The sequence below is a fragment of the Microtus oregoni genome, unplaced genomic scaffold (genome assembly GCF_018167655.1).
Source record: "Microtus oregoni isolate MIOR12 unplaced genomic scaffold, Mior012 000010F_ref0000083, whole genome shotgun sequence".
Taxonomy (NCBI): domain Eukaryota; kingdom Metazoa; phylum Chordata; class Mammalia; order Rodentia; family Cricetidae; genus Microtus; species Microtus oregoni.
The window spans coordinates 10019968-10037011 of NW_024543069.1; the positions used below are offsets into that span (position 1 = coordinate 10019968).

General features: G+C 33.5%; 1 protein-coding gene across 1 annotated transcript in view; it reads left to right on the forward strand.

Moving 5' to 3' along the window:
• Si (sucrase-isomaltase) overlaps nucleotides 1–17044 on the forward strand; it is a 66067-nt gene that overhangs the window by 24920 nt on the left and 24103 nt on the right. Inside the window, exons 17-27 of the mRNA XM_041659225.1 lie at nucleotides 1267–1383; nucleotides 3099–3253; nucleotides 5535–5619; nucleotides 6362–6418; nucleotides 8000–8124; nucleotides 9578–9666; nucleotides 11568–11617; nucleotides 12601–12771; nucleotides 13014–13169; nucleotides 16282–16488; nucleotides 16704–16858. Of these exons, the coding sequence (XP_041515159.1) occupies nucleotides 1267–1383; nucleotides 3099–3253; nucleotides 5535–5619; nucleotides 6362–6418; nucleotides 8000–8124; nucleotides 9578–9666; nucleotides 11568–11617; nucleotides 12601–12771; nucleotides 13014–13169; nucleotides 16282–16488; nucleotides 16704–16858 (1367 nt within the window). The remainder of the gene's footprint in view (nucleotides 1–1266; nucleotides 1384–3098; nucleotides 3254–5534; nucleotides 5620–6361; nucleotides 6419–7999; nucleotides 8125–9577; nucleotides 9667–11567; nucleotides 11618–12600; nucleotides 12772–13013; nucleotides 13170–16281; nucleotides 16489–16703; nucleotides 16859–17044) is intronic.

Consider the following 17044-nt stretch of genomic DNA (forward strand, 5'->3'; position numbering starts at 1 on the left):
TGAATATCAAGTCCCTTGAAAAACTGGACTACACAGTAAGATGTTTGTCTTGAAAAGTAAAAATAAATAAAATGAAGCAAAAAGATGTAGGCAAATAAAAACAAAAATCAAAGACGAAAATAGTTCAAATTCTAACTAGTGCATGAATTTAAAGATAGGAAAAGAAAAGCAATTAACTTAAAATGTGTAGTAATGAAAGACAGGTTATTTCAATGAAGCAAAGTGAAATATAATGAAATATGCAAAAGAGATTATTAAAAATCTGAACAGTCATTAATTTAAAGCATGTGTTATTAAACTAAAATTTCAAGAGAAAAAATATTCCTTAAATTAAAAGCACTGATATTAAAAATAGAAGACATTAATTTTCATATATGTCACTCTATTATGCTCTTATTCATTCTTTCCCATATATATATATCTTCTAAAAGACCCACAAACTGTAGCTATATAAGGAAAGTATCAAATATTCCTACAGATGATTAATTATACATTTGAAAAAAATAACACCATGACATTTCTTACATATTCTGTCAAAAATCAATATCATATAGATAAAAAATGTGATGAAGGTAAACTTTAATCATTTTGGAAGAAATTGTAAGAGTTTAATTTATAACATGTTAGAAGAATAATATTTCAAACAGAACATCATAGATGCAATTGACAGAGGAATGTATATAAATTGGATTTACATTTTGCTAATCAAATTATGTCTTAATGATTATGAGTAGAAAGCAGCCAACATACTAGGAAATTATAGTTTCACTTTATTTAATCAGTAACGATTAATACTGAATTTACAATGCCCAGGGTAAATCTATAGAAAACAAGAATAGAAAACTTAGGAAAGTGTGTTTGACAAGCAATACTAAAAGAAAATCCTCCACATACATGAACACTTCAAAAGATCTTAACCTAAACAGAAACCAAATAAATTAAAGCTAAACATGAGTGAGACGCATTTTATGTAAATCAGTGATAAACATTAAGCCTGGTCAATAAGAAGAGCTCTGAAAATTAGCATAGGATTTAGAGTGGAGAGGTGAAGGAAGTAAGGAGGTGGTGGGAAGCAGAGAATAAAAATAACGTGGATAGATAGAAAGGAGGATCATGATGTCACATGGAGAGAAAGTCAGTTCAGAGGATGTGTTTGAAAAGAGTAAAACAAGCAGACAACAAGCAAAACCAATCAGTTGGTGCATACCCTGAGATGTAGTAGGCAAAGCTGAATGTCAACACTGAATAAGACACCCACTTCTTTAGGTTGGAGCAGACATCTGTGGGTTTGGCGGTGATACTACAGAAGAACTGTGCAGAAGATGGATGCAACTTGGAGCCTTTTATCCATTTTCTAGGAACCACAATGCTGATGGCTACAGGGTAAGTGACACTCATTTGTGATGTTCTCAAACAAACAACTCTATTTTTAGAAGGAACTGTGACATTTGGTGCAATCAGTCCTTTTACCAATCATCATTGACCACAACTGTACTTTTAAACAATGTCCTTTCATCAGTATACTGTGGTAAGAAAAAAGTATGTAATATGTTTTATAAATAAATGTGTGAAATCCATTTCTCAACATCAATATATTTTATGTGTAAAAGTCAACAAATGAGAGCAATCATAAAGCAAAATGTAGTGATGCCATTTTTTTTTTTTTTTTTTTGGTTTTTCGAGACAGGGTTTCTCTGTGGTTTTTGGAGCCTGTCTTGGAACTAGCTCTTCTCGACCAGGCTGGTCTGGAACTCACAGAGATCCGCCTGCCTCTGCCTCCCAAGTGCTGGGATTAAAGGCGTGCGCCAGCACCGCCCGGCTGTGATGCCATATTTTTGTCTTAGATTTTAATAGTGGACGTTTCAGTTTATTTTATAAGAAAATATAACATTCTAAGCAAAAGACCTAATGTGATATATATACATATATATACATATACATATATGTATATATATATAGCAGAAAAGTCAAGACACTTATAATTTGAATCTTCAAGCCAGTTAAGAACATGCAATTTAAAAACAATACAGTGTCAGTGTTCACATGTTGCTATCGTATAAAATCTTAGTTCAATCCGTCTGGGAAGCATCAACTGTACAGCTCATTCTATAAAGAAACTTATGAGAACAAAGGCAAAATGGTACAAAGGAGATTCCTAACAGATCTACTGTTTTAAGTCTGGTCCTCATGAAGCTGACAGAAGGGTGGCAATCTTAGAGGGAAAATCATAGAGCAGTTGGGTTCTAACAGGCTCTGCCAAGTCATTGGGAAAGATATTAAGGTGAACAGGACCCCTGGAAGAGCCTTGAATCTTCCCAAATGGTCAGTCACCCCAGCCCCACTGTGTATTATGTGGCTGGGATTAGTAATAGTAAGGGTGATGTCACTGTAAATTTATGGGGAAACCTCAGTAAATTCTGTAATCATGTAGCAAAATGTAAGCAAGTTTTATTATTGTGGTCCTCCTTGGCACAGAGAGGCAGGTATTTTCTAAGTAGACGATCATTTGGTCTCAGGAGAGTAAAGCTGAGGTTTGCTAAGTGTCCCAGAAACTTTGTTCCATGTGGTTCTGCACCTGGAGGTGTTTTCTGTTCCGTCTGAATTCAGTAGCTATAGAAAGGACAGAATTCTTTAGTAAATTTCATGACTGTGCTTGAATGAGTTATGTACATCCCATTTGTAAAAGTATGCCATGTAGCTGAGTACAAATTCAATTTTAGGCATGCCGTTATAATCGGAACAAACCACAGATTATTTGACTAAGGTTTAGAGAATAGCAAAAGTGGAAAACATCATAAAAGAATGAAGAGTTTGAAAGTTTCTATTTGGTCATTTTTCACCTTTTTGAAAAATAATTTTAAGTGAGAAATGTGTACTTTGAAATGGAGTTTAATTAAAATATAAATGAGGATTCAAACCCTGAAACATCCAGTCATAAAGAGGTTATAATAGGGATGCATTTAACTTTTCATAGAGGAGCTCACATATAAACAGTTTGCTTTAAACAATAATCAAAATGGTTCAATTTGAAATGTTTGTTTTCATTTTCATTTCTCATTTTAATGTTTGGTTTTTTTTTTTTTTTTGATATCGTACAGGAGCAGGATCCTGCAGTTTTTGGACAAGACTCTCTTTTGGTAAAGTCAGCAAGGCACTACCTGACCATCCGTTATACCTTACTTCCTTACCTCTACACTCTGTTCTATAGAGCCCACGTGTTTGGAGAGACAGTTGCGAGGCCATTCCTTTATGAGTGAGTAGCGGGAATTATAAGTGACAATTGTGATTTAAGGGGTTGGAAAGCGATCTCAGAGAGTTAGAGACCTCACTCAGCAAACGGGGAATAAAGTTCTAATCCCCAGCACCTATGCAAAAAGCTAGAGATGACAGCTTTTGAAAGGAACCACATTATTAGGGGCCACAGAAAGAGGTGATTCTCCAAGAACTAGCTGGTCTGTCTCTAGTTTATTCTATTGGGTGAGCTCGGTTCAGGGGGTACCTTGATCAAGGCAAAGAGGAAGACAAATTTCTCACATCTCTCCATGTGAGAATGAGTGTGTACACTTTCAAACTCACACACATGAACCACATACACATACATTGCACACACGTGCATACACCCTCACAGCACATACACACATCATGGCATATCTACACACATCCACCACACATACACGCATCATACAGACACACGACTTAGCCCTGTCATAAACACAACACATGCATACATGTAACATATACATGTACATTTATGCATGCTACCACACACGTATCACAATACACAAATACATTACACACATTTATCACAAACACAGACACATAAATACACATAAATCATAGTAAAAAAAGTACATTTGAACACACACATAATAAAACACTAACAGAAACAAATCAAGATGCAATGTGGATCTATTATTTTTCTAAATGTATAGAAACTTTTTAGATATATACCATGATTTTGATAAATATAATTAATATTCTGGGTAGACAAAAATAAGCTACAAATGACATAATTTAGCAGAACTTATAACGGCAACTACATAAAAGTAAATTAGGAATACCAGAAATATTTAACTTAAAATATTACTGAAAATGTAACAATCAAGCATTGTAAAAATCACCAAATGCAAAGCAACAATGTGGTATAATTATAAAAATGTACATTGTCTACATGTTTGTATGTTATGAGCAAATAGAATGTTTCTTAGGGAAATTCTAGAATTTTATGAACTTTACGTAAAAAAATAAAAAGCAAATACTTATTAAATATTAAAAATTGTCATATATCTGTGGTAGACTTCTTTTTTTTTTTTTTTTTTTTTTTTTTTTTTAATTTATTTATTTATTAAGAATTTCTGCCTCGTCCCCACAACCGCTTCCCATTTCCCTCCCCCTCCCCCGATCAAGTCCCCCCCCCCCCCCTCATCTGCTCGAAGAGCAATCAGGGTTCCCTGACCTGTGGGAAGCCCAAGGACTGCCCACCTCTATCCAGGTCTCCTAAGGTGAGCATTCAAACTGCCTAGGCTCCCACAAAGCCAGTACGTGCAGTAGGATCAAAAACCCACTGCAATTGTTCTTGAGTTCTCAGTATTCCTCATTGTCCGCTATGTTCAGCTAGTCCGGATTTATCCCATGCTTTTTCAGACCTAGGCCAGCTGGCCTTGGTGAGATCCCAATAGAACATCCCCATTGTCTTAGTGTGTGGGTGCACCCCTCGTGGTCCTGAGTTCCTTGCTCGTGCTCCGTCTCCTTCTGCTCCTGATTTGGACCTTGAGATTTCTGTCCGGTGCTCCCGTGTGGGTCTCTGTCTCTGTCTCCTTTCATCGCCTGATGAAGGTTAATATTCCTGAGGATGCCTATGTGTTTGTCTTTGGATTCACCTTATTTAGCTTCTCTAGGAACATGAATTATAGGCTCAATGTCCTTTATTTATGGCTAGAAACCAAATATGAGTGAGTACATCCCATGTTCCTCTTTTTGGGTCTGGCTTACCTCACTCAGGATAGTGTTTTCTATTTCCATCCATTTGTATGCAAAATTCAAGAAGTCCTTGTTTTTTACTGCTGAGTAATACTCTAATATGTATATATTCCATACTTTCTTCATCCATTCTTCCGTTGAAGGGCATCTAGGTTGTTTCCAGGTTCTGGCTATTACAAACAATGCTGCCATGAACATAGTTGAGCATATACTTTTGTTGTATGATAGGGCCTCTCTTGGGTATATTCCCAAGAGTGGTATTGCTGGATCCAGGGGTAGGTTGATCCCGAATTTCCTGAGAAACCGAAACACTGCTTTCTGTAGAGTTGACGCATGCCTACCATTCTTTTCTCCCTTTCCTCCCGCTCCCTTCCTCCTTGCCTGTCTTCCTTATTGTATGTTGTATGAACTACACTAGAATTATTGCTTAAGAATGACACATTTAACAAATTTAAAATGATGATTCCAAGGGGAGAAATGAAAACATAAAGAAAATAATTAATTTAGCTTTTTGCTTCATAATAGTATATCTTGAATGTTATCATTGTTCTTAGATTTTATGATGACCCAAACAGCTGGATTGAGGACCTTGAATTTCTATGGGGCCATGCACTACTTATCACTCCTGTTTTGAGACAGGTAGGCCTCATACATGTATTATATTTATCACTTAAAAACAATTTTGCATAGCAAAATCTTTCCAATGTTATGATATATCTGAATAACACTTATTACTCATTGAATTATTTCAAGCTCACAATCTCTCACTGAAATTTAAAACTTCAAAAGATTTTGACACTTACAAAGTTATTTGATACCTTATAAAATATGTAATAAATAATGTAGCAAGGGTGTGTAATCAGCTTTATATTGAAGAATTGGTATTTATTGCATTACCTCAAAGCTTATCCTAATGTTAATTAGCTTATATTTTGGGAGACATAAACATTGCAGCTTTGCTAATATCTAAGTAAAATAGCCATGTAAAGTAACTGACCTTAAGAATATGTAAAACAAAAAAATAGAGCAAGATTTATGTGTCTCCCATTTCTAAGATCTGGAGTCCATGTATCTATTTAGAAATGAACATTTTATATCACAGCAATCAAGTGGTTTATACCACAAGTGCATACATGAACTATAATTGTTACCTAAATAGTATCCCCTTTGCCACTAGAATGCATATGTTACATTATGATGTCATGCTAATAGTTCAGAACTACTGGAGTATAAGAATAGGGAAGTATTTTTTTCTCTAGAAAATAGAAAATCTAAAGCAATACTTGACAAGATTTTTAAAAATTTGAATTTCAAAAATGTGCATAATATCTTGTATATAGTACTATATATTGTATATTTACATTGATTTTCTTTAATTTAGGGAGCAGAATCTGTGAGTGCATACATTCCTGATGCTACCTGGTATGATTTTGAAACAGTAAGTGTTTTAAATATATATACATATATATGGCTCTCCCTCACATTTCCACACACACAGTGTATCTGCATCTATTTTGGGAAGTTCCCAGAGAATCATAAAAATGTTTCTGAATTCTAGAGCTGTGTAAAAATTAGTGTACTGTTACTCTCCATTATACACGAGTCAGGTTTTTGATATGAAGCTATATTTTATTAAACAAACACATTTTTGTTTAAATGGATCTAAAGGAGTATTATGGAAACTTATTTAATTCTGCTCTCCTCATTTACATTTGCCTTCTTGCCAGAAGAATTGAGACAGGATTACATGTTTTGAAATAAAGGAAAAAAATCAAATCATTGTAAATGTTTCTTATGGTCAACTAGAAAGGTCAAAATAATAGCATCCATAAATTCATCTATACAGTTCATTTATTTATTTTTCAGAAGTAGATGTTCCTAAGACATCTTCAGCTTTAGAAATATTTACTTTTAACGTGACTGTATTTTCCATATTTGTTTGACTGGTGAGGACTTTTTTTTAAACAACATTTGAAGAAACTTTCTAAAGGCAAAAGAGCATTATATTGTGTGTATCACTTTCCTGTTATTTATGTCTTTATTATTTGAATTACATATATTTTTGGTGTAACATAATAACGTAATGAGAATATGCAATGTGCAATGAAAAAATAAGTTGATACTTGCATCTCAAGTACTTTACATGAAATTTTACTTGAAATATCAAAAAATGTATGCATGTATTAGTTAAGTGTAATATTTCATTGATTTTGTCCATTCGATATTGGTCAGACCAATGCCATTACCATTTCTACTCCCTTACCATTTGTTACTTGTGTACTGCCTTTGAACTCCTCTGTTAATAATTGTTATTGCTGTGAAGTGGTAAATTTGTAATTCTGATCCTTCTTTTGGATGATACTTATATTATTCTGGAATAGAAAAATAGTACCCTTTTATTATCTACAAATTGTGTTTTGTTATCTTTTCCAAAATCTCCTTTTACTTTCCCTGCTCCAAAATCTACTGATAGACTTGTCTTATTATCAAATTATGTTACTTTGCAAGGTATACACGGCAGTGGTAGGGATGTTTCAAAATGTATGCTCACTAGTGGAAGAATACATGAAGAAAATGTGGAATATCTACAACATATCATTATTTATACATTAAAAGAGTGAATCCTGTCTTCTTCAGATTAATGGGTGGGACTAGAGGGTGGTCTACTGAATGAAGGAGCCATACTGAAGACAAATGCCACACATTCTCTCTAAAATATATTTGCCAGTCTGAATGATGAAGCATGATTAATAGAAGCGTGATAACTTTAAGAGAGAGTAGAAAATAAAGGTATAATGGTTAATTATAGGCAGGAAAAATTTCTCTATTTCCCATTTTATATTTCAGAAGAAAATGAATTTATTTTTATATGCACTGAAAAGTAAATGAAAATTATTTTCTTCCCATAATAATAAATGAATGTGTGATAAGTAAATAAAATGTATAAATTACAATCGTTATGAAGCAGGATTTAAAAAATACATTTACAAAAAAAATACTGTTTATTCTTTAACTATAGGGTGAAAAAAAGCCATGGAGAAAAGAAAGAGTTGAAATGTACCTTCCAGCAGATAAGATAGGATTGCATCTTAGAGGAGGTTATGTCATCCCAACCCAGGATCCCAATGTAACAACAACAGCAAGGTAAAGTGAAGGACCATTGCATAACCTTAGGACTCCTAATGCTTTGTTTGTATGTCTGGTATCCTAGACTACAAGCTTTATGTATGCACCGACTCACATTTTTATAAATTTATAGCTCAAGTATCTGGCTTCTATTTTCTCCAACTATTTATTGAGAAAATCCAAGTGAGTACATCACTTATGTTAGCAGTTTCAGAGTTTGGTTTCCTGAAATTGATTAATTTTGCAACTGTTTCAGGACAGTGTTCTCAAAAATCAGTCACCATCCAGAACTTCCTCAACAAGAAACTCAAACCTTATGGGATGTTTGTAACATATTCTGTTTAGAACAGTTGCCAGGACCCTATAGCCTCAGAAGCAGCATCTTATGGTGATACAGCATGTAATTGACCTCATGATTCATTCCCATTCTAACCAAGCTCACATTTGAAATTATTACACACTTCTTTTAACATTTGAAACTACCACTAGTTTAGTTAGGGTTAATATTGCTGTGATGAAACACCATGACCAAAAGCAAGTTGGGGAGGGAAGGGTGTATTTGACTTACATTTCCACACTGTAGTCCACTACTGGGGTAAATCAGCACAGGTCAAGCAGGGTTGAAAACTGGAGGGAGAAGCTAATGCATAAGCCATAAACAGGAGCTGCTTACTGGCCTGCTCTCCATGACTTCCTAAGTCTTCTTATAGAACTCAGGATCACCAACCTAGGGATGGCTCCATGCACAAGAGACTTTGCCTTCCCGTATAAATAATAAGAAAACGCTTTCCAGCTAGCCTATGGCAGAATCATTACGGTTATTTTCTCAATTGAGTTCCCTCCTATCAAATGACTCTAGCTATATTTTTATATCTTCAGGATAATTAATGTGTTTTAAAGTTACATTTGGTTGAAATGAACTTTATTATTTACGTTTAAATTTTATTTGAGTTCATACATGCTTGTTTGTAAGTATATACAACATATGTGTGCAGAGTAAAGCATACAGAGACCTGAAGAGGGTGTGGTTTTCTGATGACAAAGTCACAGTTCTTGTGGCTCCCCTAGATAGGGGTACTGGTGACCAAACAGGGGTCCCTGTGAATAGCAAAAGTGTTTTTGAAACTGAGCAATCCTTCCAGAACCCTAAACTGAATATCAAACACATTTAAATTTTTTAGTTTTAGTTGGAATAGCTACGTTGTTTAGATTTGGCAGTTGTCATATCCTTCAGTGATTATATATCATCATAATTACATATCATGCTTTTGTTTGTTTACATGTGTATAAAGTATGCTTTTAATCATAATAGTATATTTAGATTAAAAATTATAAATGCAAAATATATGGAGAGATGCCATTGCTCTTATTTTAATCCACAACCAAAATTCTCCATTGAAATGTATTTGTTATGTTGTAATTTGATTACAAAGTTATTTTTAATTCTGTACAAACCTCATTTTACCTGCAGCCGTACGAATCCTCTAGGCCTTATTGTTGCCTTAGATGATAATGGAGCAGCGGTTGGTGATTTCTTCTGGGACGACGGCGAAACTAAGAGTAAGTCTCATTGTCATCTCTTCTGGTGACTTGGTGATTCACCTTAATTCATAACGAGTGCATGCCTAAAGATGTTTTCATGGTTCTTCATGAGATTTGACATCACTATTTGACTTGGATAGGTGGTTAACCTATCAATGTTCTGAATTGGGGCAATGTAGAACATCTTTGATAAATGCATGAGATTTCTATGTTACATTAATACTTTTAATTTGATGCAGTTTTCCAAATTTTCAGTGTAGAAATTGCATCATGTCTTTGAATATTTTGGATAACTCATTGTAGTCTTTAAAGGTAAAATTTTATTAATGAAAATGAAAATAAAACCAATAATTTCAGATGTAGTTGATTAATGTCAGTGTCAAATAATTTAAGGTAAAGAAGCATCCTTTTCCATTATTCAGAATCCTTTAGTTTACAGTTTGAGAATTTAGTACAAACAGAAATTAAATAATGAATAAAAAAATGAACCTGTTTTTATGCTAAATTTATGCTAAATCATGCCTGTTAACTTTATTTTAAGATTTAATTAAACCTTTACAATCCTGTTGATATTACTATGATTTATTTATTCTAATATTTTCATTTTTTTATAAGTATGATTACATAGATTCCATTTGAACTTACTTCTTTTCAAATATCATTAAATTTTATTATCATAAATTTCCATCAAATTTGGCTAGTCCTAGTCTTCAGTTTCCTTCTAACAATGCCTTAGGATTCTTTAAGCACACGTATGATACAGGTATCATTGCTTTATTACATTTTCCTCATTAAATGTTAGTTCATTTACAGGTTAAAATTAGGTTTCAGCATCTCTCTACATTCCTTCCATATTCCAAAATAATGAAAAATAATAAATAAAATGATGTGAAACAGAATTTGCTATATCAGTTATTCATAGGAAAAAATAATCTTATACTTGATTATAAGATATACATATCATTTGAAATATTAATTTATAACAACATATCAATCTCTACAATCTTTGCTATTGCTTTATTACTGGAGACAAAGTCTCATATACCCAAGGCTGGCTGATATTCTCAGTCTCCTATTTCTACCTCTGCCTCTTAAGAACTGGGATTACAGGTTTTGGGTAATACATCTGACTAGGATAAGTTCTGTTTTCTTCTAAATTTCTAGTATTTTACTACTCATGGCAAAACTAAATCATATAGTATATTTAGCAATTTTATTGACAAGAAAACGAAATAACAAAAAATTAATATATTGCTGTTTATTTAAAAAATATACACCTGTATATTATATTTTAATTTTATATTATGATATAACTACATCATAATTTCAAATTTTTTCTTTTTTTCTACCTCAAATCCCTCCCATATAACACTTCTGGCTCTCCTTCAAAATCATGGCTTCTTTTTTCACTAATTTTTGTGCACTCATACATACCTTCGTACATAAATGCTTATGTATGTGTGTGTGTGTGTGTCCATATCTTCTCCTTATTGTGTGTCTTTTTACTTTGCATATATGTTTTTCAGGGCTGATCGTTGTATACAGGATAACCAATTAGAATCCTTCCCATGGGGGAAATCTTCCTTGCGCTCTCAGCAACTTTAGTTGTCTGTTTTGCTTTGTGTAAGGTTGAGTCCTCAGAAGCTTTCCACCACATACATGATATACTTTAGTTATATTCACTATGCATTGTTTCACTTCGATTCCTCTTGGAGCTCCCCAAGTAATGTCCTTCTAACCTTACTTCTGTTTACTCTTCTTATTACGGGAATTTACATTTACTAGAAATGTAAAAGTAAAAATTCTTAACAGTGCTTCATTATTATAATTATAAAACATCTAAGTACTATGTAAATGTAAAATAAGTAAACAAAATTTAATTCATTTTGATCTGATAACTACTTATTTTTCAATTTCAGATACCATAGAAAATGGAAACTATATATATTACAACTTTGCAGTTTCCAGCGTAAGTTTTTTTTAAATATATGTATTTTTAATGTCTAGTTTATAATTTATTATAGAGTACTTCTTGGAAGTGCTTAAGTTTCTCTCCAGTTTTCAATAAAATTCAGAAAAAATAAATAGTTGAATGAATTGTTAAATTTAAATTATTACATTATGAACAAAGAAAACCTATTTTTCTAATATTTTTATGACTTTATAAATAACAAAGAAAACCTTTTTATTAACTGTATTAGACTAAATTATAATGAAACTGTGCATTGTATCATTTGTACTTCTTTGTTTTGGTTTGGTTTTTTGGATTTTTCAAGACAGGGTTTCTCTGTGGTTTTGGAGCCTGTCCTGGAACTAGCTCTTGTAGACCAGGCTGGTCTCGAACTCACAGAGATCCGCCTGCCTCTGCCTCCCGAGTGCTGGGATTAAAGGCGTGCACCACCACCGCCCGGCTCATTTGTACTTCTTAAATCCTATTTTAACATCGCTTTGAAAATAGTTTCTATGTATCCAATATGTCTTAATACTTAATATGTCAATCAGTGATAATTAATGTTCATTTGGCAATAAACATAAAATATGTGCACAAGTTGGAAAATAATTTCCATATCATATGTCTTGAAATGTCAGTCAAAGTGATAATTCATGTGGACTTGGCAATAAGAATGAAAAATATTTGCACATTTAAATTTCTAAAATAATTACTGAGGAGGTTTTACACAAAGGTTAAATTTCTTTATTCTTTCAAAGAATTTGAATTATCTCTTATCAATATAAGGGCTAGATTATGAGACATTATATATATCAGTGACCTCATATTCTATTTCATTATTAATTCTAAAAGTAAAATTTTGTGGCATACATGAAAAATGAGTTACATGCACAGTGGTAACTGGTGGGATGCAATGGCAGACGACTCAGTCATATTCTGTCGATCAAACTGGTCAATATCAAAGGGATTAACAGCTAACTTTGTGTACTGTTTTTCCTCAGAATAATTTGGTTGCCACTTGCACACATTCATCATATCAAGATGGCACGACCCTCGCATTTAAAACAATCAAAGTCCTTGGGCTGACCAACACTGTAACCGAAGTTAGAGTAGGAGAAACTGAGCAGCTACTGAATGTTCATGCAGCCTTCACGTTTGATGCTTCCAATAAGGTAAACTGGTCAATTTAAAATGTTTGCTATGTTTTCTATCTTCTCTAATACTCATCTGGAAGCTCTGGCTACTCAAGTCACATGCCTTTCTCCCCCTCTTTACTTTTCTGTTCTTCCAAAAATTTATCAGAGTAGTAAAAAATTTTGAAAATTTAGTGGGTTTCCTGTACTTTGGCATCCTTTTAAGTTTACGTTTCATCAAGGTCAAGAATTAATCATTAATGTTATTTTTCCCCCCACAGGTTCTTTCAATCACAGATCTCAGCTTTAATCTTGGGAAAAACTTTGTAGTAAGCTGGAATGATATTTTCTCAGAGAATGAGAGATTCGGTTGTTATCCAGATGCAGGCACACCAACACGAGAAGTTTGCGAACAGCGAGGCTGCATATGGAACGAGGTAATAACTGTCTTCTTGTGAACAAACCCATGGTTTTCATATCACTTATCAGGGGGAAATTTACACATAAATTTTAAATTCAACAACATATGTGTCATTCATTTATAAATCATTTGAAATTTGCACATTTCATAGACGATCAAACTTTAGATACATTATTCTTTAAATACATAGCTTAGCAGATGACAGACAAGGTGAACAGATACATTATTTTCTGGCAGAATGGATGATAAGCTTCTTCCTTACCAAACAGCATCTTGTTGAACTTATATTGTAATTTGATAGGTGACTGGCTAAACTGGCAAGGCATTTTGTTAGTAGTAACAAGTATTTTAAAAACAAAATTTCCACCTTTAAAACCTTGGATATGTGACACTACAGAATGCTCCAGTTATTTTGGATACTGTAAAAGTGATGGCCATGCATAGCAGGTGTTTTAGTGTTTAGTCTGTGCTATAGGACAGAGGGATCTCACTTGCTACGCTTATTACTCAGTTCTCAGCCTTTTCAAGTATTTTTTGAGTTTTGAGGGCAGGCAGCATTTACTCCATTAAAACAGGTAATTAAAATTTTTGTGTTATAGTACTAAAACTAGGAAACATCATCAACCAACTTTCCAGGGGTTTCTACTTATGTGAAATAAGTCATAATTTCTGCTTCCAGACGAATCCTCCCTTTCCTTTCTGTTTAACAAAAAATGCTTAATGTAGCCAGGCAGTGGTGGCGCATGCCTTTTATCCCAGCACTCGGGAGGCAGAGGCAGGCAGATCTCTGTGAGTTAGAGGCCAGCCTGGCCTAGAAGAGCCAGTTCCAGGACAGGAACCAAAAAAAGCTACGGAGAAACCCTGTCTCGAAAATCAAAAAAAAAATGCTTAATACTTAGCATTAGAAATAATTAGGCATGGGATAGGTAAAAGGGAAAAACGGCCACAATTATTTATTTGTAAACATTCTGAAGGGAAGGAACAATTTTGAAGTCAATGTGAGTCATGTCAAGTGGTATTAATCTATCCTGAGTCCTGTTTTTCTTTTTTTAAATACGGTTCCAATCTCAAAGATAAATAAGAACAAACACGGAGAACTTGTAAACATGAAAAGGGGTTGAAATGCACTTTCACAGGCAGCAATACTTTAGAAAGAAATATCAGCTGGCACAATAGAGCTGAGTGACTAGTCACCAGCCACGTTTCACCAACAGAAAAAGGCCAGACACCAAGAAATTGTGCCGGAAAAACATGCAAACAAGTAATTTAGATCAATCAGGTAGACCTTCTATAAACTGATGAGTCTTAGCCTGAGGGAAGTTGTTTTTGAGATTTACAAATGCCAGATCTTCATTTCATTTTTAATACCACCATCATTGTTGCTATGTTGAAAGGACTGTCAGAGAGCCAATGAATTAATTTAGTGTGATAGTATTTGAATTAATCAGTGGTTAATCTTACACACATTTATCAAAGAGCCAAAAACTTTTGTTTTCTCATTTAGCAGTGGAAAAAAAAAAAACTGTTGACTTCAGGTCATTGGTTTAAACCACTGGGCAAACAAGAAGTGTATTTGCAGAGGTTGAGAAGTCTTTTTGTTGAGAAGTAGGCTTGGAGGATAAACTTTTGTTTTAGATATATTGAGGTTAATATTCCCAACAGAAGTTCAAGTACATTGATCAAGTCACAACATGCATTTAAACCTCTTGAAGGATGCATTTTCATCACTTCTCAGCATATGTGAAGTCTTTAAAAAGAATATTAATAGTTACCATATAGGTATTTAGGCTGTTTATGAATTTTTTTCAGTTTACTTTTTTAAATTTTACACAGAGGGGCATTTTGCATATACGTGTATGTATACCCCATATGTTTAGTGCATATGAAGGCAAAAGCAGGATGTCAGATAGCATGGGACTAGAATTTCAAAAGGTCATCAGTCCTCATGATGGTACTGGGAAACAATCCCAGGTATTGCAAAAGAGACATCAATGCTCTTAACTGGTTATCCATCTCTCCAACCCTCCATAAATTACTAATACTAGAATATGCATGCTCAGAAAAATCATTTCTGATGATGACTATGAACAAGAGAGCTGAAATAAAATTTAGGAAAATAGCTCTGATAGAGTCCTAGACTGGAACTGCCTACAGGTGGCCATTGTGGAAATTGCACTTCTAATGAGAAGCACAGTACTCATATTTTAGGATTGCTTTGAACTGATACTTCAAGCACCTAAAGTCTGAATAGATGAAGTAAAACAGAAAAAAAAATTATTTTTTTTCTTGTAAGTGGAATCTTGAGCTTGATTTGCCAGCATTTTAAATGTAATCAGTGTGTCCAATGTTCCATATGGTTCTATCTTCAAAGTTTATCAGAGCTATTGACATTATATTTGCAAGATACCCAAAACAAGGAAGATGGGAAAAACGACCATCTCCATGTAAAAAGCTTGTGTCAAATTATTTTAAGGAGATTCGGGTGTTTTGTACAATTTCTGAAAAATAGACAAATATGATGAAATGTCTTACTTATTCAGAAACGATAATGTATTAATAACTGTGGAGGATTGTGGGAAAAGATTGTGGTAAGTTATTTAATGTTCACGGCTGTAATTTTCAATTTCCTTTTGGGTATCTTCTACTGTGTCAAAGAACAGACACAAAATATCTTTGTTTAGAGTCCTGTTTTAAATCTTGTTAGGGATTCCACCTGCAACTTTCAACATGAGCCAAAGAAAATACTATATTAGTATCGACAGAAATGGGAGAGAAGAAACGATAACTTTGTATTACATAGTCATTTTTAGAAAGAGAAAATAACAGCATGATAAGCGTAAAATTAAATACAAGCAAAAATTGTCATAATTTTTATAAAATTGCATAATTAATTTATATTATTTTGTATTGAAAGACAAATATTTGACCATTTATTTCTACTGCTTAACATTGGAGTCATTATGTAAATGTGTGATATAATTTAGAACACATCTCAAATGACTGGTAAAATTTTCTTTTATGAGTTACGTGAATTGTTTCTAAGCTCAGGTGAGGTCTTCCTGATTTATTTTCTAAGTTCAAGGTCATAGTGCTTACACTTTCTGATGCTAATCATATATTGCTTTTAGGTTGGTTTGGCATCCAGGGCACCTGACTGCTACTTTCCTGCCGACCACAACCCATATTTGTTAACTTCAACTCAGTATTTGTCAACGGGTATAACAGCTGACCTCCAGTGGAATCCTGCAAATACTAGAATAAGGCTTCCATCTAATCCCATCGCAAATCTCCGTTTGGAAGTAAAATATCACAAAAACGAAATGCTACAGTTTAAGGTAAGTTTCATATAAACTTTATTTTTATTAAATATTCAGCAATTTAATGTTCTATTTGCCTTCATTAGAACCTGCATATGCAATGTTAGCATGAGGCAGATATGCAGAATCAAACAACAGTTCTAAATGCTTTTTTTGGACATATTATTGAAAACATGCACTCCATTAGCAGCAAGAACAAACTCTACTGTGATGTCACTGTTTCTTTGTCATAGATTTACGATCCCAATAATAAGAGATATGAAGTTCCAGTACCGATTGACATTCCAGAAACCCCTACAAGCTCCTATGAAAACAGACTCTATGATGTTGAAATCAAGGAAAAGCCTTTTGGCATTCAGGTTCGAAGGAGAAGCAGTGGAAAGCTTATGTAAGTGACTAAATTATTTGATACAAAGGATGAAATTTTTAGTTTAAAAGAGCAATATAGTAACAATTGAAGTTATATTAAATATTTTTTCCAATTCTAACACTTTTGAATAACACTCTCATAGAACCATATAAAAATCTCTCTAAAATTTTATTTATTCTATAGGTATGATTGCTTTGGTTAATA